Source organism: Erythrolamprus reginae, chromosome 1, assembly GCF_031021105.1.
Source record: "Erythrolamprus reginae isolate rEryReg1 chromosome 1, rEryReg1.hap1, whole genome shotgun sequence".
NCBI lineage: Eukaryota > Metazoa > Chordata > Lepidosauria > Squamata > Dipsadidae > Erythrolamprus > Erythrolamprus reginae.
The window spans coordinates 276,946-304,445 of record NC_091950.1 but is presented as its reverse complement, the minus strand read 5'-3'; the positions used below and the strand labels follow the sequence as shown (position 1 = coordinate 304,445).

General features: G+C 51.8%; 3 protein-coding genes across 3 annotated transcripts in view; 1 reads left to right on the top strand and 2 right to left on the bottom strand.

Moving 5' to 3' along the window:
* The window catches only part of LOC139161172 (occludin-like), a 17,998-nt gene extending 12,905 nt beyond the window's left edge, over positions 1 to 5,093 (bottom strand). The window contains 6 exon segments of the mRNA XM_070739952.1: positions 1,354 to 1,456; positions 4,289 to 4,605; positions 4,607 to 4,702; positions 4,704 to 4,745; positions 4,747 to 4,942; positions 4,944 to 5,093. Of these exon segments, the coding sequence (XP_070596053.1) occupies positions 1,354 to 1,456; positions 4,289 to 4,605; positions 4,607 to 4,702; positions 4,704 to 4,745; positions 4,747 to 4,942; positions 4,944 to 5,002 (813 nt within the window). The 5' untranslated portion in view covers positions 5,003 to 5,093.
* The window catches only part of USHBP1 (USH1 protein network component harmonin binding protein 1), a 137,412-nt gene that overhangs the window by 59,299 nt on the left and 50,613 nt on the right, over positions 1 to 27,500 (top strand). The window lies entirely within an intron of this gene.
* Positions 13,668 to 22,506, bottom strand: OCEL1 (occludin/ELL domain containing 1). Its single transcript, XM_070743118.1, has 6 exons — positions 22,316 to 22,506; positions 18,748 to 19,559; positions 17,920 to 18,104; positions 16,813 to 16,984; positions 15,433 to 15,483; positions 13,668 to 14,316 (listed from the first exon to the last, which is right to left on the bottom strand). Exons 1-6 carry the CDS (start codon positions 22,503 to 22,505, stop codon positions 14,197 to 14,199), a joined length of 1,530 nt encoding a protein of 509 aa, XP_070599219.1. The 5' UTR covers position 22,506; the 3' UTR covers positions 13,668 to 14,196.

The following is a 27,500-nucleotide window of genomic DNA, read 5'->3' as shown; positions in this document are numbered from 1 at the left end:
GATCATGAGGTCTTTTTCTGCCGCCAGTCTTCTATGTTTCTATGTTTCTATTATTAGATAGAAAGATAAATTAGAACAACCAATGAAATGGGTTAATATGTAGAATTTTGGAATTTGAATAATTATTACCTTTATGTGAATATATTAATTAACTAATATTGATAATGAATAGGTTTTTAGTTAAAGATAAAAATGTTTAAACATTTAAATATAATGATTTGTAGAAATAGATGGTAATTTGGGAAAATTAACATTGCATTATAGATTGGTATAAATTGTTGGATCAAAATTAAAAATAGGTAAATATATATATTTGTACCATCAGAGGGAAAGAAAAATGATGAAAAATGAATGAACGGAGTTAATGTGTGGAATCTTGGAATTTGAATAACTATCACTCCCCTTGTACTATATATTATATTAATTTGAAATAATATACAAAGAATTTGTAAATTGATATCTTCTTGGACAAATGGGATTTTAGGGTAGATTTAGTTATGAGAAAAATAGGGAATAAGGAAAAAAGTAAGACAAGGAGATAAATACGAGAAGGAAGCACTACAGCTTGGATCTAAGAAGACAGAGACACAATTAGCAGTGGAAATAAGCAATAGCGGCAAAGTTAATTGGAAGATAGAATAATCTGTGTACGATCCAGAAAACAAAACCAGACAAAGGAGGCATCACAAATTAATTAAATAACATATAATGAAAGTCAAGATATAGCAGAATGGTCATGGTATACGTTTTTAAAGATGAAGGTATCTGATGCTGAATCTATGTTTTTAATGTGGAGAAAATTTTTTAAAAAAACTTTTACAAAAAAAAGGAAAGTACTACAATTAGGCAAGAAAAAACCAAAACACCCATATAGACTGGGTGAAACCAGACTTAATAGCAGCGACTCTGATAGGGAGGGATCTTGGAGACTTAGTGGACGGATGGCTAAATATGAGCCAACAGTGTGCGGCAGCAGCCAAAAAGGCAACACAATTTTAAATTGAATTAAGAGAGAGATGCAATCAAGATCAAGTGAGGTACTAACACCACTCAATAAAGCCACAGCTAGAGTCCTGCATCGGGTTTTAGTCACTGGACTATAAAAAAGGATGTTGAGACTCTAGAAAAAGTGCAGAGAAGAGCCACAAAGAGGATCAGGGGATAAGTGGAGGCTCAAACCTATGAAGAACGGTCGCAGGAACTGGGTTTATGGCCAGTCTAATGGAAACAAGGACCAGGGGGACATGATAGCAGTCTTCCAATATCTCTCAGGGGCTGCCCCAAAGAAGAGGGGGTCAAGCTATGCTCCAAAGCACCTGGAGGACAGACAAGGAACAGTGGGTGGAAACTGACCAAGGAGAGATTGAACTCGGAATAAGGAGAGACCTTGTTCTGATGGTGAGAGCGATCAACCCGTGGTACAGAAGTGGCCTCAGAAGTCGTGGGAGCTTCGTCCCTGGAAGCGGGACTGACACCGGTCAGAAAGGGTGGAGGGTCTCCTGCTTGGACTGGGGGTTGAAGTAGACTAGGGATGGCGAACCTTTTATTCCTCGGGTGCTGAAAAAGTGTGTGTGTGTGCTATTACGCATGCACGAATGCCCACACACCCATAGTTCATTGCCTGCGGAGGGCAAAACAGCTTCCCCCACCCCCTGGAGGCCCTCTGGAGGCTGGAAACGGCCTCTTTCCCAACTTCCGGTGGGCCCAGTCGGCTCGTGTTTCGCCCTCCCCAGGCTCTAAAGGCTTCCCTGGAGCCGGGGGAGGTAAAAAGGCCTCCCCCATCCCCCCAGGTTCTCTGGAACCAAAATCCCCTTCCAGAGCCTCTGTGTGAGCCAAAAATCAGCTGGCACCCACAGGCACCATGGAGCTGAGCTCGGGCAACGGTTTGCGTGCCAGCAGATGTGACTCCACCTGCCGCCTGGGGCACCTGGGCCGTAAGTTCACCATCACTGGTCTAGATGATCTACAAGGTCCCTTCCAACTCCGTTAATCTGTTAAAATAAAGTTATTCTTTTTTTAATTTTAGTTTGTTCTATATTCTATATTCTGGAATAACACTTTCCTGAGAGTGAGAACAACAGACCGGAGCCTGACTTCAGAGGTTGTGGCTGCCCCAACCCAAGGAGCCTTTCAAGAAGACCCCGCACAGCCACTCCTGGGAGGCCCTGCTCCAGCAGCAGGTTGGACTAGATGGTCTCCAAGGCCCCCACCCGTTCCTATACTGTGCTCTGCTCTATAATTCTGTTCTGTTCTATTCCATTTTTCAAAATAATCTTTATTAAATGTTTACATATAGGACAAACAAGCACATGACCTAACGTATAAGACATAAAAAGTTCAATATGTCCAAATCTGTAGCAAAGCCCGAGTAAAAAGATTTAACATGAATGTCAACCGTCCTTTCAAGCAGCTTACTTACAACGTCCCAAATCCTCCTGTCCTTCCCTTTTACTATTTAGTGAATGAGCCATTGGATCTTTCAAATCTTTAAACTAACAAAGTTTAGTTTTCACAACGATCGGTCTGTTCTTTTCAAATTTATTGGCTCTACCAGGATTTGTAAGATTACTTATGTACATATCCATTCGTTTTCCTTCCGAATCGTGTGGAGTAATAATCTGGTTTATAGCTTTAATATTTTTTGGTTCAACCGTTCATTCCACCTGTCCCTGGTTTTGTAGAATTCTGTCTCATCTCTGACTTGAAGCTCTGAAGTCATCCTCCTCTTCACTTCTGCAGTTTCATGGACCTTGTGGATAACATCCATGGGGTCATTATGCCTGTTTTCCACGCTTGAGCATGGGTTAATCTAGCGGCCGTTAGTACATGCAAAATCAGGTGTCTATTTTTCTTTTGTTAATTTTTGTTTTAAAATGCCCACTTTTGAAGAGGTTTACAAGAACCAGAGGTCAAGGGGGTAAAGACCAGATGACGAAAGGAGGAAACGGTGGCAGCAATGGAGAACAACGGAGGCTTCAAAGGAAAACGGATGAAATTAGATAAAGGCTCCGGCGTTTTCTATATGTTCAAAATGTTGGAGCTAGAGAATTTTAGTAGATAAGGAAATTCTAATATTTGAAATATCAGCTAATGAATTCTACAGATGAATGTTTCTCTATCCAGCCAGTTTTAAAGATCTGAGAAAGGAAGAAGATTTAAATGGAAAACGTGACGTGTGATCCTCCTTAAAATGTTCCAGCTGAGAGGGAAATGTTATATATTCTTACTTTTTAGGCACTGGTGATGCTGTGCTTTCTATCATTTTATGTATTATTGTATAGTGGAGAAAAATAAAAAAATTATACACCCCTCCCCGCAAAAGGAATAATTTGGGTTTGAACAGAATCTGATTTGTTCCAAGCAATTTTGCTTTGGGTTCAGAAGATTTTTGCTTTTGGACATGTCCGCCATGAATGATAGTATGTTCCTACACTTTCTTTACAGTGAAAGTTGCTGCACATCTGTCTGGAACCCACACCACATCTCAGACATCAACACCCTTGAAAATGTCCAAAGATATTTCACCAGAAGAGCCCTTCACTCCTCCACTCGAAACAGAAGATCCTACGAAAATAGACTGACAATCCTGGGTCTAGAAAGCCTAGAACTACGGCGCCTAAAACACGATTTGAGTATTGCCCACAAGATCACATGCTGCAACGTCCTACTGGTCAATGACTACTTCAGCTTCAATCGCAACAACACAAGAGCACACAACAGATTCAAACTTAATATTAACCGCTCCAAACTTGACTGTAAAAAATATGATTTCAACAATCGAGTTATCGAAGCGTGGAACTCATTGGCGGACTCAATTGTGTCAACCCCTAACCCCCAACATTTCTCCCTTAGACTCTCCACGATTGACCTCTCCAGGTTCCTAAGAGGCCAGTAAGGGTCGTACATAAGTGCACTGGTGTGCCTTTCATCCCCTGTCCAATTGCCTTTCCTTTCTTTCACCTATCATATATATTTTCTTCCTTTCATATATCTTCTCCTCTGAGTTCACTTTTACCCTTATATGTCTATTTTTCTTCCTATGTATTTGTGTATTGGACAAATGAATAAAATAATTTTTTTTAAAAGTATCCCATTCCATTCCATTCCGTTTGGTCCTGTTCTCTTTCCATTCCATTCCAAACTCCGTTCTGTTCCGTTCCCCCCCATCCTCTGTAATTCTTGGCCGGGGCCACAACTGCTCCCCCACCCTCCAGCCGGGGCCCCAAGAGAAAGTGGGGCCACAGGGGCCAGGCAGCCCCCCGCCCCCTCCCCCCGGCCCGAGTCCTACCTCCTGGGGTCCACCATGCAGTAGTGGTAGAGGAACTGGTTGTAGCCTGCCCCGGCGTAGACCTGGTTGCAGAGGGTCAGCATGGGGTTGGTGTAGTAGCTGCCCCCCACCTGGGCCTGGGGGTTGACCCCCATGATGTAGACGATGGAGGCGATCAGCATGATGAAGGCCAGCAGGGCGCAGACCACCAGCGCCACCAGGTAGAACCGCCGGGTCCGGGAGCCGCAGGACTTGGTGAAGCTGGAGATGCCCAGGGCCAGCAGGGCGATGAAGCAGAGCACCGACATGGCGATCATGAAGCCGTTGGCCGCCCGGGGGGTTGGTCATGCCCCCGTAGTAGCCCCAAGGCCGTAGCCCGCCGTAGCCGCCGTAGCCCGCCCCCAGGCCTCCCCCGTAGCTGCCCAGGCCCCCCGCCGTAGCTCCCGCCATAGTAGCTGCCCAGGCCTCCGCCGTAGAAGGCCCCCGTAGCCGTAGCCGTAGTCCCAGACCAGGGTGGAGGCCACGCAGGCGAAGATGGTCACACACAGCAGGAGGCCCAGCCCCTCCAGGATCCTCATCACGTTCGGTGGGGAGCTCCACTTGTAGAAGTGCTGCGGCTCATCCTCCACGTAGTAGGAGCCCGGCGGAGGGGACTTGACACTGTAGCCATAATCCCTCCCCGGGTGGGTAGTAGCCGGCGGGGGGGCTGTCGTAGGGCTTCTTCGCACCGAACATCCTCTGCTCAGAGTCGGGCAGGAGCCCCGGACACTACGGCTGTGGATGGGGGCCCAAGGGAGCACCGTGGAGGTTCCCAGAGGTGTCGAGGGGCTCCTGGACCACGTCCGGTTGGCACTGCCCAAGGAAAGGAGATTGATGAGCATTGAGACTCTAGAGACCAACCGGGATGATCAGGGGACTAGAGGCTAAAACATATAAAGAGCGGCTGCAGAACTGAGCATGGTCAGTCTAGCAAAGGGGGGGGGGGTGTCCATGGGAGACATGATAGCAGTGTGCCAATACTCGAGGGGCTGTCTGCCACAGAGAGGAGGCGGTCAAGCTATTCTCCAAAGCACCAGAAGGCCACACAGGGAACAACGGATGGAAGCTGACCCAGGAGAGATTCAACCTGGAAATAAGGAGGAACTTTCTAACGGTGAGAGTGACCAACCAATGGAACAGAAGTTGCCGGTGGAGGTTGTGAATACTTGAGACTTTCAAGGGGAGACTGGATGGCTGTTTGTCTGGGGTGGTGTGGGGTCTCCTACTCAAGCAGTGGGTTGGACTAGACCAGGGGTAGTTAAAGTGGACTCTTCTTCTGTGACACGGGGACTTCAACTGCCAGAACTCCTGAGCTAGCACGATTGGCTCTCACAGAAGAGCCCACTTGACCTAGCCTGGACTAGATGACCTAAAAAGCCCCTTCCCATTCTAGTAGATAAATAAAAATAAATAAAAAGTGGAACGGTCAGTTCCTCTTGCAGCTGTTGGGCAATTCTGGCACCCACCCAACTTTGGTGGAACGAAAGTGGCCTGGAACTCACAGAGGGGGGGAAGGGATTCAACCCACACCTCACCCCCCCCCAAGTGGCAAGGGGAACAAAGGGTTCGAGGACCAAAACCTCAACTGGCCCATGTGGGGCATGGCGCATCGGGATCATAGGAAAGATCTGTTCTCGCCCCAGATTCTTTGGCAAATCCAGTGGTTGTGAAAAAGAGGGAGATGGCCCCCCTGGGTGACTGTGGGGTTGCTCCCAATCCTGATGCCCTGCTGACCGGAAGAGGGGTTCTGCCCCCCCCCACCTACAGTGCCAGTCCCAGGATGATGAGCAGGGCACAATCACCCCCTCCCCAATCCAAATCTGAGACCAGGGAGCAGCCCCCCCCTCCCTACTGTAGAGGCTCCGCCTGGCTGTTCCCACCTGCTCTGCACTCCCTTCCCCAGGGCTGGAGGAGAGGGGGCTGCTGGCCCCAGGTGTGTGTCGCCCCCACCTCCACTTCCTGGCCCAGCAGGTGGTTCCCAGGGGATGCCACTGCCTCACACCACCTGCCCCATCCCTCCGGGCCCCCTGGCAAGTCTGTCTCCGGATTTCAAGGTTGTTCCTGGAAGCCCAAAGAGGAAGACCCCAGGCCCCCCCAGCCTCTCCCTGGCTCTCCCCCCCCTCCCCGCTTCCTTCCCTGCAGCCAACATGCCTGCAAAGGAGGTGGGCTTCCTCTGCCCCCCCCTGCCAAACCACAGGCCTCCCCCCTCCCTCTGCCGGTTGGATTTTAACTGCCGAAGTTAAAGGCCATTAACTTACAGGAGGCAGGGATTCTGCGGTAAGATGGACGGCCAATAAACCAAGAAGCAAAGACGCAAATAAACAGATGTTGCTGTTTAACAGCAACAACCGCAGCCCCATGGGGGCCTCCACCAAACAAGGCCCCACTGAGCCCTGAAGGAGCCGGGGGTGAGACCCTGACAGGCTCTGGGCAACCGGTAGCCGGAATTTTGAGTGGTTTGGAGAATAGATTAGATTTGATTTATTGGATTTATATGCCGCCCCTCTCCGCAAACTCGGGGCGGCTCACAACAAAGTAAAAACAATACATAATAACAAATCCAATGCCCACCAATCCAATTACAATTTAAGCTAAAAAATTCATAAAAAACAACCCCAGAATATTAAAAAAACAAGCACACAATCAATCTAACACCAGAACAACATGGGCAAGGGGGAGATGTTTCAGTTCCCCCATGCCTGATGGCAGAGGTGGGTTTTAAGGAGCTTACGAAAGGCAAGGAGGGTGGGGGCAATCCTAATCTCAGGGGGGAGCTGGTTCCAGAGGGTCGGAGCCACCACAGAGAAGGCTCTTCCCCTGGGTCCTACCAGACGACATTGTTTAGTCGACGGGACCCGGAGAAGACCAACTCTGTGGGACCGAACCGGTCGCTGGGATTCGTGCGGCAGAAGGTGGTCCCGAAGATATTCTGCTCCGGTGCCATGAAGGGCTTTATAGGTCATAACCAACACTTTGAATTGTGACCGGAAACTGATCGGCAGCCAATGCAGACTGCGGAGTGTTGGAGTGATATGGGCATACTTAGAGAAGCCCATAATTGCTCTTGCAGCTGCATTCTGCACGATCTGAAGTTTCCGAACACTTTTCAAAGGTAGCCCCATGTAGAGAGCATTACAGTAGTCGAGCCTCGAGGTGATGAGGGCATGAGTGACTGTGAGCAATGAGTCCCGGTCCAAATAGGGCCGCAACTGGCGCACCAGGCGAACCTGGGCAAACGCCCCCCTCGCCACAGCTGAAAGATGTTTCTCTAATGTGAGCTGTGGATCGAGGAGGACGCCCAAGTTGCGGACCCTCTCCGAGGGGGTCAATGATTGCCCCCCACAGGGTAATGGATGGACAGATAGAATTGTCCTTGGGAGGCAAGACCCACAGCCACTCCGTCTTGTCTGGATTGAGTTTGAATTTATTGACACCCATCCAGGCCCCAACAGCCTCCAGGCACCGGCACATCACTTCCACTGCTTCGTTGGCTGGACATGGGGTGGAGATGTATAACTGGGTATCATCGGCATATTGATGATACCTCACCCCATGTCCATGGATGATCTCGCCCAGCGGTTTCATGTAGATATTAAATAGCAGGGGAGAGAGGACCAACCCCTGAGGCACCCCACAAGGCAGAGACCTTGAGGTCGACCTCTGACCCCCCACTAACACCGACTGCGACCGACCAGAGAGGTAGGAGGAGAACCACTGGAGAACAGTGCCTCCCACTCCCAACCCCTCCAGCCGGTGCAGAAGGATACCATGGTCGATGGTATCGAAAGCCGCTGAGAGGTCAAGGAGCACCAGGACAGAGGACAAGCCCCTGTCCCGGGCCCGCCAGAGATCATCCATCAGAGATCATAATAATTAATAATAATAATTTATTAGATTTGTATGCCGCCCCTCTCCGAAGAAGCAGCAAAGACCACCCCTGGCTGCCCCCCAGGTGGGGCGGGAATGGGGATTGTGCAGCATCCTTCCCCCTGCCACGCCCACCAAGCCGGTAGGGACAAATTTTGGATTTCACCCCTGGCAGGGACCCTCTGCAGGGCTTTGCTAACTGCCCAGAGGTCACCAGGCTCCTTGGGGGCTCTGTGGGGCCCAGCCTTGAGATTTTCTTTTTCTTTTAATAATGTTTATTAGTTTTTCCAAGTTTTAAAAACAACATTTCTCTAGTTTAATACCGATCTATGCCTGATATCTTATGTTTGTTACATTTAGAAACATAAAAACCTAGAAGACTGACGGCAGAAAAAGACCTCGTGGTCCATCTAGTCTGCCCTTATACTATTTCCTGTATTTTATCTTAGGATGGATCTGTGTTTATCCCAGGCATGTGTTAAATTCAGTGACTGTGGATTGACCAACCACGTCTGCTGGACGTTTGTTCCAAGGATCTACTACTCTTTCAGTAAAATAATATTTTCTCATGTTGCTTCTGATCTTTCCCCCAACTCACTTCAGATTGTGTCCCCTTGTTCTTGGGTTCACTTTCCTTTTAAAAACACTTCCCTCCTGAACCTTGTTTAATCCTTTAATATATTTAAATCTTTCATTCATGTCCCCCCTTTTCCTTCTGTCCTCCAGACTATACAGATTGAGTTCATTAAGTCTTTCCTGATACGTTTTATGCTTGAGACCTTCCACCATTCTTGTAGCCCGTCTTTGGACCCGTTCAATTTTATCAATATCTTTTTGTAGGTGAGGTCCCCAGAACTGGACACAGTATTATTCCAAATGTGGTCTCCACAGCACTCTATACAGCGGGATCACAATATTATTATTATTATTATTATTATTATTATTATTATTATTATTATTATTATTATTATTTATTAGATTTGTATGTCGCCCCTCTCTGTAGACTCGGGGCGGCTCACAACAGTGATAAAAACAATACATCATGACAAATCTAATAATTAGAATCTAAAATAACAATAGTACATTTAAAAAGTCTAAAAAGCAAGGAACCCCAATATAAAAACACACATACAGTCATATGTATGTATATGTATACCCTCTTCCTGCTTGTGATACCTCCAGCTATGCAGCCAAGCATCCTACTTGCTTTCCCTACCGCCTGACCGCACTGTTCACCCATTTTGAGACTCTCAGCAATTTCTTATATCACCTCTTTATGGATACACATGTTGCATTACATGTTTATGTTATTCCTTGTTTATTTTTATATGTCCTTTCACACTTTATCCGGTCTTTTGCCTTTGTTGCCAATCCAGCTACACCAACTATCCTTCCAAACCTCATCGTATTCAGAGTTGCTCGTTCCCTCTGCACATCTACAGATTTTGTCTATGTTGTTGTTTTTCTAAGATTGTGCATCAGGATTCCCATGCAGCCGTGATTATATGGGTAATTAAACATTGTACTGTAAGGCTCTCTACATGGGGCGACCTTTGAAAAGTGTTCGGAAACTCCAGATCGTGCAGAATGCAGCTGCGAGAGCAATCATGGGCTTCCCCAAATATGCCCATGTCACACCAACACTCCGCAGTCTGCATTGGCTGCCAATCAGTTTCCGGTCACAATTCAAAGTGTTGGTTATGACCTATAAAGCCCTTCATGGCACTGGACCAGATTATCTCCGGGACCCCCTTCTGCCGCACGAATCCCAGCGACCAGTTAGGTCCCACAGAGTTGGCCTTCTCCGGGTCCCGTCAACTAAACAATGTTGGTTGGCGGGCCCCAGGGGAAGAGCCTTCTCTGTGGCGGCCCCAACTCTCTGGAACCAGCTCCCCCCAGAGATTAGAACTGCCCCTACCCTCCCTGCCTTTCGCAAACTCCTTAAAACCCACCTTTGTCGTCAGGCATGGGGGAACTGAGATATCTCCCCCGGGCCTATATAATTTATGTATGGTATGTTTGTAGGTTTGTCTGCTTAAAAATGGTTTTTTTTTAACTATTTTCACTTTTAAATTGTAAAGTATTAGATTTGTCAGGAACTGTTTTTATTGTGTTGTGAGCCGCCCCGAGTCTACGGAGTGGGGCGGCATACAAATCTAATGAATAAATAAATAAATAAATAAAATAAAATTGTATTTTTTTGGGGGGGGGGTGTTTTTTCGTCCTTATTCTACATCTGTTTCACTTATGGCCTGTAGCCACTTTCTGAATTGTTTCCCAGCCTGGAGGTTTTCGCTGCCTGAGCCCCCAAACCACCTCTTCCTCCCACCCTCAATTCTGGGCAGTTTCTCAAGAGAAAATAGCACTTAGATTTACATACAGGGCTTGGCAGAGCCTCTTGCCCCCAACAATCTGGGCCCTCATTTGAATCCCCCCCCAAGGAAGGACGGAAGGCTGAGTCAACCTGGAGCCGGTGGTGAGATTTGAACTGCTGAACTACAGGTGGCAGTTAGCGGAAGGAGCCTGTAATAAGCTTGGTTGATTTTATACCTGGGGTTGTATTTATATTCTGAACTGGTGTTGTCTCTTCTGGGTTGGGCACACAGTACACACAAACTATGGGGAAGGAATTGCCAGGCGCTCCCAGCCCAGAGGAAGCTGCAGGGCCCCCCCAGGAGCTGCACCCCAAATCCGGCCTGGGGAGCTTCAAGGGCTTTGAAAGGCCACCAGAGAATCAGGAAGGGGTCTGTTGCAGGGTTTCCCCTCTCCCACCGCGGGGGGAGGGGGGGAGGGAGAAAGTTTCCTTACTTGTATACACCCTACACACACACAGAGAGAGAGAGAGAGAGACTTCAATGGGGCCTCCGCAGAAAGGGCCCTGCAACTGCTGGATCGCAAAGCCTCCCCTCCCTCTGCAGCCCCCCAACCAGGCTTCTCCGGCGGGAGGGGGGTTTGAAAAGCGAGGGACTGTTGCTGGCCGCCTGGCTCGGTGCCCGGGCAAAATTCCTGCCCGCCCCACCGGCGCTGTGGACGTGCGCGGCCTGCTGTCCTTGGGAACCCCCCGCGGCTCCGGTGCACAATGCCCGGCGGGGCCCCGCAAGGGAAGGAGGCGGGCGGGGGAGGAAAGCGGAGGGGGGCGCCTGGGGCGGGGGGGGGCGTCCTGCCTGCTCAGCCCCCTCCCCCCCAAAGGCCCCTGGGGCTCCGGCAGCCGAGGAGGAGGAGGAGGAGGAGGAGGAGCGCCGTCCTCCGCCGCCTGGAAGCGCCCGCGTCCCTTCGCCCGGCGCCCCTCGCGTCCCGCCCGCCTTGGCCCGGGAATGGAGGCGGCGCGCCGGGTTCCCTCGAGCGGAGAAGCGGCTGGAGAAAGAGAGGGAGGGACGGAGGAAGAAGAGACTAAAGGGAAGGAGGGAGGAAAGGAGGAGGGAGGAAGAAAGAGAAAGAAAAAGAGAGAGGGAGGGAGGAGGAAGGAAGGAAGGAGGGAAGGAAGGAAAGCAGGGAATAATAACAATAATATTATTATTATTATTATTATTATTATTATTATTATTATTATTATTATTATTATTATTATTATTTATGGGATTTGTATGCCGCCCCTCTCCGTAGACTCGAAACGAAAAGGGAGGGAGGGAGGAAGAAAGAAAGAAAAAGAAAGAAAGAACGAGAAGAGGGGGGAGGGAGGAAAGGCGGAAGAAAGAAACGAAAAGAAAGGGAGGGAGAGAAGGGAGGTAGAAAGGAAGTAAAAGAAATAAAAAAGAAAGTGAAAGAAAGAAAGAAGGAAAGAAAGAAAGAGGGAGGGAGAAAGAAGCGGAAAGAGAGAGTCCGGGTGGGGGGGATGCTCCGAGCGCCTCCAAAGCCCCGAGGGTCCCCGCTGGGAAGGCGCCCCCTCCCGCGCCAGGCATGCAGGCAGGGTGGGGGGGGGGAGACCCCGCAGGGCCACGCCCGCCCGCCGCTCTCCACCCTCCCCCCCGCCCGCCGCGCACCTGCCGCCCCGCCGGCCTCACCTGCTGCGCCCACGGCCTGCGGGCTCCTGTCTCAGGACTGGCCGCCTCGGCGCCGCTGGTGGACTGAGGCCGAAGGGGCGGCGCCGCGGCCCTCCCCTTTCTCGTAAGCCGCCCCCCCGCCCCTCCCTGCCCCCTCCACCTGCCTGGAAGGGCCGCTCGCCCGCCCTCCTCCCCGGGGCCTGGATCAGGTGGGGGCCAGACTCTGCTGGGGACCCCAGGACCCCCGACGCGGAGAAGCGGCGGGGAGCGCTCCCTGCAAAGGGGCGGCTGGGCGTGATTGGCTTTGTAGTCCCGGAGCCCCCGCGGGCGAGGGTCCTGCCGGCTCAGCCCCCGAGAGCCCGGCGTGGGCGCGGTGTCCTGGGCGCCCTCCGGGCCGCTTTGTCCGGTTGTGCAGACCGCCCAGCCGCGCCGCAGGGGGACCGAGGCTGCCCAAGGGCCTTACCTGGCTCGCAGGTTGGGTCAGGAAGCTCCCCCCCCCCCCCGTTCCTCACCCCCGGCCCTCCGCCTCTCTTGGAGCCGCGCTCGGGCGGGCAAAGGTCGTGCAGCGCCGGAGGAGCAGCCACGCTACACAAACACACACACACACTTCTCTCCCCTCCCCCCTTTGTTGACCAGGGTTGAAATCCCGGCTCTGCTTCCGCCTTGGCCAGGAGGGGGGGGGGAGCCCAGAGGCCGCCTGGTCTCAGAAGGGGGGGAGGGGCTCAAAAGGTGGGGGAGGGCCAGACCCCAGAGCTACAAATCCCCCCCAAAAGCAAACCCCCTGCGTGGCCCCCCACTTGAAGCCCCTTCACCCCTCTCCTGCCTTCCACCTTGGCCCCTGTGGATTTTCTCTCCTTTGGGGCCCCTGTGGATGGACCCCCCCCCACTTTGACCCCCCCTCCCTCCCTGTCCCCCCCCCCATCCAGCCTTCCTTCGGGGCTTCCCCCCCAGAGCTGCCAAGATTAAATCTTCTGCTGGAGTGGCAGGTGGCAGGTGGGTGGATTGGCCTGTGGGTTTTCCTTGGACAATTTAGGATTTAGGTCACAATGATAGAACATAGCAAGGTGAAAGTAGCAGGTGGATAAAATAAAATTTAAAAAAGGCTGCAGCGATCATGTCAACAAGTCATTTGGCAAGTGTGTAAATTGTTGAGTGTTTAAGACTTGATCTATAACTGTAATTAGGAATGAAGATGATGGTATCTGTAGGTCTACATAGGTCGTGTTTTCTTTTTGTTTTTCTCTGTTATAATAATAATAATAATAATAATAATAATTATTATTATTATTATTATTATTTATTAGACTTGTATGCTGCCCCTCTCCAAGGACTCAATATTTGTGTATTTTTCTTCATGTAAATAATTAATAATTAATAAAGATTTTTTAATAAAAATTAGGTTTTTATCGTTTTAATGTTTAATATTTCACTTCTTTTATTATTGTAATGTATGTTTATATTGTTGTGGGCGGCCTAGAAGTCGAATTAATGAATCACACCAAAAATCATTTGGGTCTTTTCCATCCACTCTTTATTCTCAAGAGGTGCTGCAGAAGCTGGACCGGTTCTGTGGACCCACCACCCAGGGGGAGAGCCCCCACCTGCCCCGCTTCTTCTGCTGGGGGGCTGAGCACGCAGGTGGAGGGGGGGCGGAGGCATAAAGGGCCCCGGAGAGCCACCTTCAACCTGGGGAAGGAGCCATCTGTGCGTGGGGGGGCCAGGCAGGTTGATCCCACCCCACCAGGAGGGTCTCAACCTCCAGATAGATTTCTCCAAGAGGGTCCCAGCACTCCCCTCCACAGCTTGCTGATTGATTGATTGATTGATTGATTGATTGATTGATTGATTGATTCATTCATTCATTCATTCATTCATTCATTCATTCATGTTGGAAGGGACCTTGTAGGTCATCTAGTCCAACCCCCCCTTCAAGCTTTCCTCCTTCTCTTTCCACCTGTGGGGCTTTTAACCCAAGGGCTGCTGGGTCTCCCACCCAGTGTCCGAAGCCCATTGTCGACGGCCAGCCTGCCTTCAGGCCCCTCATCAAAGGATCATGGAGGGCTCGCTCCGGTCAGCGTTGAAGGTCTGGATCTGACCCTTCAGATGGGAGAGCTTCCTCTGGAGATACTCGCAGCGTCTCTGCTTCTCCAGGAAGGAGGGGTCCTGCAGTGGGGGGGGACACGGGGGGAGAAAGGCGGATCTTCAGGCTGCACCCAGAAGCAGGCAACCCTCCCAACTTTGACCCCTTGCTTCCTAACAGGCAGGTGAAGCTGGGCAGAATCACACCAGATACCTGTACAATTAGCACAGCCCCCCCCAAAGGTTTTGTGCTCCCCCCACTTCTCTTCTCTCTCTCCACCAATGGCTGCATCTCTAAGGATCCATCCATGAAACCACTGACGTTTGCAGAGGATACAACAGAGATCGGACTCATTCAAGACAATGAGGAATCCGCCCACAGACGGGAGGTTGAACCACTACCGGAACCTCGTGGTGGGGGCCACTTGGAATGATAACCAAGCAAAGGGTTGCAAGGACTTTTAAAATTATTATTATTATTTTTAATGAATCATTTTTATTATAAAATTCTTTATTTTTAAAATTTTTATTTTATTCCTGTGGACTGCCTGACTGCTGTGAGATGGAGGCTTTTGCATTTCCTAAATAAAATAAAAGTGTTTTTGAAACTGAGCCTTGTGTGACTGCCCTGAAGGGGGTGGGGGGCCACCTAGGAAACAACCCCCCCGGGGGGACAATTCTTGGGTGGCTTCCTTTGTGTGTCACATTTAGACTTATACACCACTTCCTCAGGCTTCCCCAGCCCTCTCTGAGCGGTCGATAGAACCAACCTCTTGCCACCAACAATTAGGGGCCACATTTGACCCACCTCTGAAGGACGGGAGGCTGAGTCAACCCGGAGCCGGTGATGAGATTTGAACTGCTGAACTACAGCTAGCAGCCAGCTGAAGGAGCTTGCAGTGCTGCACTCTAACCACTGGGCCACCAAGGCCCATCCCCCCTGTTTGGAAGCTTATCTTGCCCTCACCCAGCCCCAGCCCCACCCATTTTAGAGGCTTGCTTGAGGGGGGTGTTTAGTTGTTTGTCTGCAGGGCCGGTGTGGCCCCCACCCTCACCTACAGGCTGTCTCCTCAACTAACCACCATTCATTTAGCAATCAATCATTCGGAGCTACAACAAAGTTCAAAGAAGTGATCTGTAATCATTTTTTTTCAAAAGCTGTTGACTAACTGGGGGGGAAAAACACCCACACCCCCTTACCTCCTTCCTGTCTCTGTAGGCCCTCCAGACAGCCGAGAGGCGGCTTTGCTCCTGCAGGGCAGAAGGGAGATCAGGGTAAAGCAATAGACGCAATTTGCATAGACTTTTGTAAAGCCTTCGATTCAGTAATTCAGGACAAACTTCTTCTGAAACCCAAAATCCTGTGGCATCTCTGGAGCCCTGCATGACTGGAGAACTGGGTTCCTCTCTAACAGACAACAAGTGGTCCAAGCTGGAAGTGCCAAATCAAATCCTACTCCTGTCAACAGTGGTGTCCCTCAAGACAGTGACCAACACTCTTGATACTCTACATAAACCATCTTTGTGACCATATTATAAGCAACTGCGTTCTCTTTGCTGATAATGTTAAACTATTTAATACCACTGACAATGCTGCTACCCTCCAAAAGAACCTTGACCATGTAGCAGGAGGGTCAAACAATTGGCAACTTCAAATCTCAGCCAACAAATGCTTCATCTTACACATTGGCAAAAAGAATCAGAGTACAAAATACAAACTTGGTGGAAATGAACTTGTAGATGACCCTCACTCTGTCAAAGATCTTGGAGTACTCATATCCAATGACCTAAGTGCCAGAGCCCACAACATTGCCAAAAAGACACTAAGAGTTGTTAATCTAATCTTACATAGCTTCTCTGGCAATATTACACTGCTAACCAGAAGTTACAAAACATTTATTAGACCAATTCTGGAATACAGCTCACTTGCCCGGAACCCACACTGCATATCAGACATTAATAAAATTGAGTGTGTCCAGAAATATTTCACAAGAATAGTCCTTCATTCCTCCTCCCGCAACAAAGTACCTTACTACACCAGACTTGAAATTCTGAAATTAGACAATATACAACTACGTCACCTCCGAACTGATCTAATCATAGTTCACAAAATCATATACCAAAATGTCCGTCCTGTTAATGGCTACTTCACCTTCAACCACAACAACCCAAGAGCACATAATAGATTTAAACTCAATGTAAAATGCTCCAAACTCGACTGCAGAAAATGCAAGTTCAGCAATAGAGCCATCAGTGCCTGGAGTGCCCCCCCCCCCTGACTCAGGTTTCTTCCCCAGCCCCCAAAATCTTCAACCTCAGATTGTCTAAGTTGACTTCTCCCTGTTTCTAAGAGGTCTGTAAGGGGCCTGACCACCATCCCTGCCCTACTTTCCCCTTTTACCATTACTCCTCTTACTTATGTTATGTTTATTAAATCTAATCCATACAAACCTAATAAATGATTGTTATTGCTATTGTTATACAAACGACTATTATCCTGTACAAATAAATAAGACAACTGCAGACTCAGGGGTGGGGAGCCAGTGATTGTCTTGGGGGGGGGGGGTGCATGCAACCAACCTCCTTATTCTGTGGGTGGGCTGGCAATCTGGACATCCCGGCCTCCAGCTCCTTCAACCTCCGCCTGGCGGCCTGGATTTCGCGGAGAAGGGCCTGGTACTCCGGGTATTGGTCCTTGAAGATGGCCGCATACCTCTCGCGCTCCGCCGGACTCTCGATGGCAGGGTACCTCCTGTTCGGAGGAGAGAGTGGAGAGGGTCAAGAGGAACCCGGCCCTCTTGCAGGGTCACAGGGAGAGGGCGCTGTCTGGCACCCCCCCTCAAACAGCTCCACACTTGTAGGTCCCTGGAGGGCGTCTGGGTGCAGGTTGGGAGCATCGAGGTGCAGCTCAGCATAAATGGGCAGCTGGAGTCCACTGGGGCCTGGGCAGAGGGCCCAGCCCGGCTGGCATCAGCTCTGGAGCTGGGCATCCTTGCCAGGTGGCCTCCTTCCTTCCAAAGCACCCCAAAAACTTCCCTCCCCCCACACTCAGCTCCAGGGGGCGTGGAGGCCAAGAGGGGCTTTCCAGCAGACCCCGGGTGGCAGGGAGGGTTTAAAAAATTAAGGACTTGAGGCAGGACACATCTTGATTTTGGAAGGCCGTCCGTGGACGCCCTTGGGTGCAGCATCCGGGGGGTCTCCAGCCTTGGCAACATTGAGACTTGTGGACTTCAACTCCCAGAATTCCCTAGTGAGAAGCTGCTGAAACGAACACAAGTAACACAAAACCTCCCCACAGGTTTTTAAAGAAGAGCTTGGGTAAGTCCTTCTCTGAAGCGGTGCAGGGTTTCCTGCCTAAGCAGGGGGTTGGACTAGAGGACCCCCAAGGGCCCCTCCCACTCAGTTATCCTCTTCCCCTCCCTTCTGCTCTGTTCTCATCCCCTTCTTTTCTCTTCTCTTCTACAGTCCAATATTCCATTCTATTCTGCTCTCTTCTATTCTATTCTACATCCATTATTCTCTTCTCTCTTCTCTCTTCTGTTCTCATCCCCTTCTTTTCTCTTCTCTTCTCTCTTCTCTCTTCTGTTCTCATCCCCTTCTTTTCTCTTCTCTTCTACCTTCCGATATTCCCTCCCCTTCCATCCTGAATTCCATTTCCAGACTCTCTCTCTCCCCTAGGGGACTTACACCATATAATCGGGGACGATGAGGGGCCTGGGGAGGGCCCCCACTGGGATGGCCCCCTGGAGCGTCTCTGGGCCTCCTTCCTTGGAGAAGGCGACGTGCCTGGAGCCCCGGCCGGCTGGGCCTCCCTTGCCTGGAGGGGTCCTCGGGGGCTGTGGAGGAGCGACTGGCAGGAGAACGGGATTCATCTGGGGGGGGAGAGACCAGGACACCCCCCATCAGGAGGAGAACGAACCCCAGCTCCAGCCTCTTCTCACCAAGGGTCTCGCTTGCAGCTGGGGGGAGATTGGTTCAGAAGGAAATGGGGGGGGGGAGTCCCTAGTTCCTGGCAACTGGCAGCCCCCCCCCCCCAATTGCCCTGAGTATCCTGGGAATAGTTTGATTAGACCCACAAGGAATAAAAGGTTTTCTGGTGCAGAGGCTTCCGGTGTACGGAGGGGGAGGGGGAGGGGGAGGGGGAGGGGGAGGGGGAGGGGGAGGGGGAGGGGGAGGGGGAGGGGGAGGGGGGGGGAGGGGGAGGGGGGAGGGGGAGGGGGAGGGGGGAAGCATCCCGAGGGGAAGAGCTGCAACAGTTCAGGTCCAGGAGGTGGGGGGCCTGCAGGGGCCTTCTCAGCCCTCCTCCTGACCCCCCCCCAATGCCCAGTCTCTGTCCTGGGGGAGGGCTGCTGCCCACCTAGGTCTCTTCCCCCTCCCTGAAGATGGCGAGCCCCCAGGATTGCAACCAGGGGCCCCCTGTGAATGAGGGTGTGCCGGTTCCACCCCCCAGGCCCAGCCCTGCCCTCCAGCCACCCTCTCACTGACCCCCACCCTCCCCACCCGTGGGGGTCTCACCAGGAGCCGCATCCTCCGGGCCGCTTCCTGCCGCCACATCTTGAGACAGACGAGGGAGCCCGTCAGGTACAGCAAGGGGGCGAGGAAGAGGAAGGTGATGGCGGCCACCTGCCCTCCTTGGACCCGGCACAGAGCCCCGACGAGGGGCCCGTAGGCAAAGGCCGAGTAGCAGAGGCCGCCTCGGTTGACGTCGTGGACGTAGGCGATGGCGGCCGCCAGGTAGAGCAGGAACATGGAGAGGTTGAGGGCGAACTCAGCCAGGGGCCACCAGTGGGAGTGGAGGAGGATGGCCCGGTAGTGCATGGTCAGCCCCAGGGCCAGCAGGATGACTGTCAGCAGCCATGCCAGGCTGACCACCACCAGCACAAACGGGGTCATGGGGACGTAGGAGCCGTAGTCCGTTCCAGTGAAGCTGTTGCCGTAGAGCTGGGACCACTGGTAGTCCTTCTGGATGTAGGCCGCGGTGCAAGCGAAGGCCATCCCCCCCAGAATGAGCTCCAGCCCCCCGAGGAGCCTCAGGAGGCCTGGCCAGGACTTCAGGTAGCTGTATCGGCGGTCACAAGCCTCCAGCTTCTCCTCGTATCCCGGCGGAGCTGCGGAGGACCCTCCGTGGCTGGTGGACTGTCCAGACTTGGAAGAGGTGGGGCCATCTGAGGAGGTGGTCTCCTTCCCATCGTCCTGATCCTTCCTCTCATCGGTGGTGGAACCATCCTCCCCGCCCAAGCTGGTTCTCCCAGGACCCTCCAGACCTGGATCTACAGGTGGGGAGCGTGGCAGCCCGGAGGACGCCTCTGCGGCCAGCGAGGTCGACTCTTGAGGGGAGGTAAAGGCTGAGGTTAAAGAGGAGGAGGTCCCCAGGACCAGGAATGGTTTACCATGCTGGGAATGTCGGTAGATGCATTGGAGTCATGTATGGGGATCAACCTAGTGCGGTGGGCATCACTAGTTGGGCTTGGCAATAGATAACATAAACCAACAATGTAAGCTTACACGTATTAGGACACTACTGCTTTAAGAGCTAGTGTTGCAGATGGCCACAAGAGGGCGGCAGAAGCGTGGTTGGTTCTCTCTGCTATTCATTGCGATTCCTGTGTTGCCTCAGTGAGCGCTGGTGTAAGGACTGTGAGCTCTAATGATGGTTTATGTAAGTAAGGCGGATAGACTTGTGTGTGTATTGATTGCTGTAAATGTGTGTGACTGGGTCTGTTCTTGACTGAAATATTTCCTCTTTCATGGCCAAATTGTATGGAATGCTCTGGATGCTTTAATCGGATGGCTGAGTTGTGGGTTTTAACTGAAGTTATTGTTTTAATTTATAATTGACTTCTTTTCATTGTTGAAAGAAGTAATTGTTTACATTGTTGTAAGCCGCCCTGAGTCCTTCCGGACTGGGCAGCGTGGAAGTCGAATGAATGAATTTATTAATCCGATTTACCATATTTTTCGGTGTACAATAAGCACCTAAAAGTGGCTGATAATTAGGGTGCATCTTATGCTCTGAGTGTAGCTTCCCTCCCCCGCCCTAAGTAGCTGCTAACGGTCTTCCCAGCTCTTCCCCACTTGCAGGCTCTTTCACGGCTACTCTGTGCCAAGAGGAGGGTTTTGCAAGCCCTGAGTCTCTGCAGGGTTTCTCCCCCATTGCTCCACTTGTCTCCTTCCAGGTGCTGACAATGTTCCCAGCTCTTACAGGCTTGCAAGCACTTGCACCGTTACTCTCTCAGAACAAGGGTTTTGTAAAGTCCTAACCAAGGGCTGTAATAATGTGCTGGAGCTGAGCAGACTAAGGACGCTGGACAGAGGAATCCCTGATAGGCAGATTCTTTCCCCTGTTCTCCTCCCCCAAAACTCAGGTGTGTCCTATACTCTGAAGTCTTCGGAGAGGGGGGGCCTACAAATCTAATAAATTGAATTGAATTGAATATGTCCCCCCACTCCAAGGATTTTCCTCCCAGTCCTCGGAGTGGGGTGGCATATACCATAGTTTTCAGAGTATAACAGTATATATATATAATAATAAATATATGTATATTAATAAATTATTTTATATTCTATTCTATTTTATTTTACTATCTTATTTTATTGACTTCTATGCTGCCCAATCCCGTAGGACTCTGGGAGGCTTACAACAACAAAAAGCAATTTTATTTATAATTTGTATTTTTAATTTATTAATATATATTTATATTTATTAATTATATTTATTAATTAAATGGGGTGGGGAAGAGTTGGCCTATTTTGACAATTCCACCCATTAAAAATAAGGCTAAAAACTCCCCGTCTCAACTTTTAATGTGTGATTTTAACAACTGATTAGAGCAACCGATGAGAGCCGGCCTTCTCCGGGTCCTGTCGACAGAGCAATGGTGGGCCCATGGGGGAGGGCCTTCTCTGTGGTGGCCCTGGCTCTTTGGAATCCACTACCCACCCACCCCGAGATCCACACCACCCCCACCCTACTGGCTGAGTCTTTTGGGACTGGGTGGCATATAAATGTAAATCAATCAATCAATGTGGCTTTTTGGCAGGCGGACTTGGAGCTGAACGGTGGGATGATGACTGACCCTCCACCATGGGCTGCTCAGGGCCTCAAGGGAAGAATCTACGCAGGGCAGAGGAGGGGAGCCCAGCTGGTGTGCAGGCCCCTGCCGGCCGGTCTTCTGGGGGAGGGGGCTACGGGGGAGGGGGAGAAGGGCAGCCAGCACTGGACCTCCTCCAAGACCCTTTTCAGGGGTGGCCACGCAACGCCTCCCGGACTCGGCCCCATCCGAGGGAAGGGCAGCCGGCAGTGCCAATCACGCCAATCATAAGAGGGCAGGGAGCCCACCCACCCCTGGTCTCTCGCCCAGCTCCCTCCCCGGCATCTCCCGATGGGCAGCAGGCGATGGCCGGACGGTTTGTTTGCTGAGAAAGGAGGCTGGAAGAGCGGCCGGCGGGAAGTGGCCCCCAGGGCTCAGCGCTATGGAACCAGCCGACTCCCCCACAGACTCCAACTGCCCCCCCAGCCTCCCAAAGGGCTTTGCAAACATGGCTCTGCCTGGGGGGGGACACAGTGAGACCGACCGGACAGGCCCAAGAACAGGAATGTTTGCTGGACGATTGTTGCCTCTCGGAGTTTTTTAACTGCTTGTGTTGCCTCCGTTTTCGTAGGTTGTTTAGTATTGTTGATATCGTTTTGTGCCCTGTGACTTGTTTTGCCCCCCACCCAGAGACCCCAGGGAAGTTAGGTTAGGTGAATGAAAAGACAGGGGGATTCCCGGGGGGGCAGCCCAGGGTGGGATCCAGTCGGCCTGTGCCTCTGTCCACTGCCTTTGCCCCCCTGACCCCTGGTCCCTCTGCAAGACCCCTCTGCCCAGTGGACGCTCTCCAGGGAGGAAGGCAGAGGGGGGAGGGGGAAGAATGAGGAGGCAAAGGACGAGGAAGAAGAGGAAAACAAAGAGGAGGAAGAGGAGGAGGAGGAAGGGAAGGGGGGAGGGGGAAGAGGAGAGAAGCGCTCTGGGCAAGACCACCCCTGGCTGCCCCTCCTCCGCCCACCTCCAGATGTTTACCCTCCTCCCCAGAGGGCCCCTACCTTCCGCCTGCTGGCAGCTCCCACTCCAGAGAGGAAGAGGGGGGGTCAGGGCCCCACCAAAGGCAGCCAGGGAGGGGCGCCCCCTCCTCCTCCTCCTCCCTTCTGTGGCTGGGGGGGGGGGGGTCACGGGAGGGCCGGGAGCTGGGGGGGCTCTGGCGCAGCAAAGGACTCTTGGGCTCCAAGCGGGCATCTTATCGGGCTTCACGGAGGTTAATGATTGACCAGTGGAGACTGCCCTGCAGGGACGTGCCAGGCCCCGAGCGGCAGAGGGCGAGAGCTGGTCAGGGGCCCCTTGAAAGGATGGGCCGCCCAGCCCTCCCTGCATCTCCCCCCCCATTTCACTTCAGGACCACGGGGCCCATGTGGCACTGCGCAAGTGGCCCATGGAGGAGGAGGAGGAGGAGGAGGAAGGACAGGCCTCTGACCACCCCTCTCTGTCCCAGGGGGCAGGTGGTGGGCTCCGTGTGTCTGGGGGGGGGTTGAGGGGGCTTCTCCCGGCCCCAGTGCTGGTTTTCCAGGGGCTGAACTGGGTGCCTGAGTCCAAAGACCCCCCCTCAACCACAGAAAGGCCGGGGGGATCAGTCTTTGTAGTTCCTGCCGGGCCTCCAGTTCGAATCCTGCTGCCTTGACTACTGGGAAAATGGGCAGGAGGAAGAGGGAGGGGTCTTTGGTGCCGATTGTGTGCCCAGTCCCTGTTGTCACCTGCAGCCTGTGTGGCTTTAAGACTGGGGAGGGGGTTTCTCTTGCAGGTGCGGATCCACCGGGCCCCTTGAGCAGCTGCCAGAGGGTGCCTCTCCGGCGGTGGACGATGGGCTACCCAGGAGCTCTGGCCGGTGTGTGTGTGTGTGTGTGTTGTGACTTTGTCTGTTGTGTTCTTCTTCACCCACTCCGCCTTCCGTCCCCTGCCAAGCCCCACGGGACAAACTCCGGGAGCCTCCGGGCTGCCCCCTCCTCTCTTCACAGGGTTGCCAAGGACCCCAAACCGCACACCTGGCCTCACCCACAGCCGCAGCAGCCCTGGGCTACATCATTTTCCCACCTGGTGGTGCCCTTTCCTCTCGGTACCTGAGGGAAGTGTGAATGAGCCCCGGTCTCTGGGCATGTGAAGCGGTGCAGAAAAGCCCAGGCGAGTTGAGAACTTGAACCCAGAGCCAGTCCATGGCTGGGGGATCAAGGAAGAAGTGACCAGCGGGCAGTTTATTTGCCGGCCTTTTTATGCAAACAGTCCGTATGGAACTATCTTTCCGAATGGCTGACCAGAGGGAGCCCAGCAGCTGGGAAGGCCTGAAACCTAAGAACGGGAGGGATTTTTTTTAAAAAGATGACCACACGGAAATTGATCCTGCTTTAAAAAATCCCCCTTGGGGCGTTTGGAGGGAGTGGCCATTGTGAGTAAAGCTACACAACAGAAAGAGACACTACTGCACTCAGAGTGAGGAACCAGAAAACCCTCTGGGCTCTCGGGGGTTTATGGAGAAGGGGGTTCCTGCTCCGGAGCCTTCAAAGGCCTCGGGTAAGAAAAAGGACAAACCGAAACAGGCCCCCAAGTCACAGATCACCGGGCAGAAAGAAAATAGCCCCTGTTGCGGCTCCAGGTCGACCAAGTCACAAAATCCAAGAAGGGGGGGAGAGACCATGGCTTGCTTTAAGAGGGTTTATGAAGGCTTGGGGGGGGGCTGGCCCTGGGGTGGCCCTGGGGTGCAGCCTAGAGCAGAGGGAGACCCCCTCCAGCCAGGTCAGGGGGTCCACTCTCCAGCCTCGGCAGCTTTTAAGGCCTGTGGACCCCACTCCCAAAGTTTCTCTGCAGCTGGCTGAGGGATTCTGGGAGTTGAAGTCCACAAAGTCCTAAAGTTCCCATTCAGTCTGAAATTAAGAATACGAAGAGGAAGATGACGCACGGGAATAAAGCGAAGGAACCGATGGGTCGAGGGTCAGGGGGTGAGAGGTTTTGTGCTTAGTAGAATTCGAGACCGATTTATAAAGAATAAACTGGAATCACCCTGGAATTTGTAAATATGGTCAATGTTCTTGGTTTAAAAGAGTATTAAAAAGGGACCACCCTCATTTTGGTGGAGGGGGCCTGAGTGAATGATGTTGGGTGGTGGGAGCATGCATCACCTTTATGTAGTGTGTATCTGTTATTATTAAAAATTAATCATATTTATTTTTAAAAATTTAAAGTTCCCACGGTTGAAGGCCCCCCTGCTCCAGGGAACCCACCCACCCACCCGGCCAGGCCAAGGACCCGTCCCCTGACCCTGCCGTAGCCCAGAGAAACCCACCTGGTGCCTTCAGGCAACAAAAGGTCTTTGCCAGGTGACCTGAAAAAAGAGTTGAATGCTGAGCCTGGCTCCCATTCACACAGCCCACGAAACTGGACACTCGGATCCTGTAAGCGCCTCGGTTTGAACAACAGCAACCCCCACAAAGGACACGGTCACTCTCAACACCTGGGGCAGCCAACTCCCTCTTGCTTTCGGCCTTGCCAGCTTGTAGCAGGACCCTCCGGCCCCAACCACTCCACTGCGAGGCTGGAAGCTCCCCCTCCCCAACCCCCTGCCCAGCCCCCTCCAAGCCCCCTGCCCCTCCCCCCACAACCCCCTTGGGAAATGAAAAGTGCCCTTTCCCTGCTGACCCCCAGCTGCCCCCTGGAGATTGGGAGGGAAAGGCATGAAATGAAATGTATTCTACATGAAATGTAAAGGATGCTCTTTGTCTTCGGCCATTAGAGGCGGCTGGGTCCTTTTACTTCCATAGAACTGTAATGAATTATCCGACTTTCTTTGCAAAGATTCCTCCCATAAGCAGAGAAGAAAGCAAGCAGGGGCCCCCTGGCTGGACAAAGAGTGGGAGCAGCCTTCCTGGCCTGTAGCAATTTGGAGACTTTGTTTGTTTGCTTTATTAGAGTTGAAAGGGACCCTGCAGGTCATCTAGTCCAACCCCCTGCTCAAGCAGGAAACCCTACACCCCCCCAAGACAGATGGCAGCCCAATTTCATTTTGAATGTGTCAAGTGATGGGGCGTTGACCACCTCCGCTGGCAGGATGTTCCACTGGTTGATCTCTCTGACCGTCAGGAAGTTCTTCCTTATTTCCAGGTTGAATCTCTCCTTGGTCAACTTCCAACCATTGCTCCTGGTCTGGCCCTCTGGTGCCCTGGAAAATAGAGTGACCCCCTCCTCTCCATGGCAATCCCTCAAGTACATGCATAAGGCTATTATTATTATTATTATTATTATTATTATTATTATTATTATTATTATTTATTAGATTTGTATGCCACCCCTCTCCGGAGACTCGGAGCGGCTCACAACAACAATACATGGTACAAATCTAATGGTTTAAAAAGGACAGTTTAAAACCCCATTATAAACAACAGTCCTGCCTCCCAGACAAAGCATAAAATTAAATGGCCCAGGGGAATCAATTCCCCCATACCTGAGGGCAGAGGTGGGTTTTGAGGAGTTTGCGAAAGGCAAGGGGTCCCCCCCCCGGCCCTTCTAGGCTACCCATGCCCAGTTCCAGCAATGTGGACTCCAATTCCCAAGTGGGGGAATTCTGGGCATTGAAGCCCTGGGGTCTAAGATCTATAAAGAGAGCTTAACACAGTGACTCTCCGCCTGGGGGTCGGAACCCCTTTGGGGGTCCAACAGCTGTTCACAGGGGTCGCCTAAGACCACATCAGAAAAGACCACTTTCCCACAGTGTTAGGAACTAAAACCTCTCTTCTGGCGCCTTGGAGCATATTTTTACAATCCAACCAATCAGGCATTGACAGTTGGGGGGGGTGTCCCTCTGACCTTCAAGCTCTGTTGGGAGAATTGGCACCAGACTTATGGTTGGGGGTCACCACAACATGAGGAACTGCATTGTCACAGCTTTGGTTCTGCAACCCAACAAGACCGACACAGACGTCAGAGGAGAATCAGAACCGCAGAAGAAACCATGGCTGCCCACCTGCCTCCCACTGAGGACCTGTAGATTGCACGAATCAAAAAGAGGGCGGGGAAAATATTGACTGACACCCCCCTCGCATCCTGGACACAAACTGTTTCAACTCCTACCCTCAAAATGTGGCTACAGAGCTCTGCACACCAAGACAACTAGACACAAGAGGAGTTTTTCCCCAAATGCCATCACTCTGCTAAACAAATAATTCCCTCAACACTGTCAAACATTTTACTAAGTCTGCACGACTATTACTATTAATTTTTTCTTATCCTTCCTATCCCCCATTTCCTCCCACTTAGGACTGTGTGACTGTCACTTGTGGCTTGTATCCTAAGGTTTTTATTCATATCGTTTCTTCATTGTGTATTTGACCCCTATGACCATCATTACGTGTTGAACCTCCTGATTCTTGACCAATGTCTCTTTTTCTCTTATGTCCACTGAGAGCATCTGCACTAAAGACAAATTCCTTGTGTGTCCACTCACCCTCGGCCAATAAAGGATCCTCTTCTCTTCAGCTGGAGAACCCCTGTAACAGACGCTTGTCAATTGTGATCAGGACTTGTAATGGATCGCCCACTAGAGGGCAGCAAAGGGCCACAATTTGAATCCAGTCTCTTGTGCCCACTCTCTATCTCCCCCCCCCCAATTGGGTTCCTGTTTGCAGGCAAAAGAAAATGCGAAAGCCCAGCTGAGAACAGGGAGACTTTGCTTTGACCCCGGGCTGCCCAGGTCCTCTGCTCGGGGAAGAGCGGTGCTGCTGCCTTGGGGGCTTTGGTCCGGCTTTGGCCCTGGGCTTCAGGGGCCTCCCTTGACCCGGCTCCAGCCCAGCTTCCTTTAGCCAAGGGGCTCTGCCTGATGGCCCCTCAACGGGAGACCCCTTAGAAATCAGGGGGAGGGGGGAGGACTCAGCAGAGCCTGCAGCCACCAGGCAGCTGGGTTTGGCCCCAGAGGGTTGGGAAGCCCTGAGCTGAGTTGGTCTGTTGCATTTGTACGCTGCTCCCTCCAAAATGGACTCTGGACTTGCCACTGAATTGAGGGGGAGCTGGAGGGTTTGGGGGGGGTCACCAGAGGTCTCCATCCCGTCTCAGCAGCCGGAAGATCCTGCAGCTCAGCTGGAGCAAGAGACAATCAGTTCCCATTTTTTAAAAAGAAGAAGTTTTAACCTGGACTGGAAAGTTCCCGTCTTCCTTTTGTCTCCACAAAGCATCGAGGCCGATTCTCACAACACACTC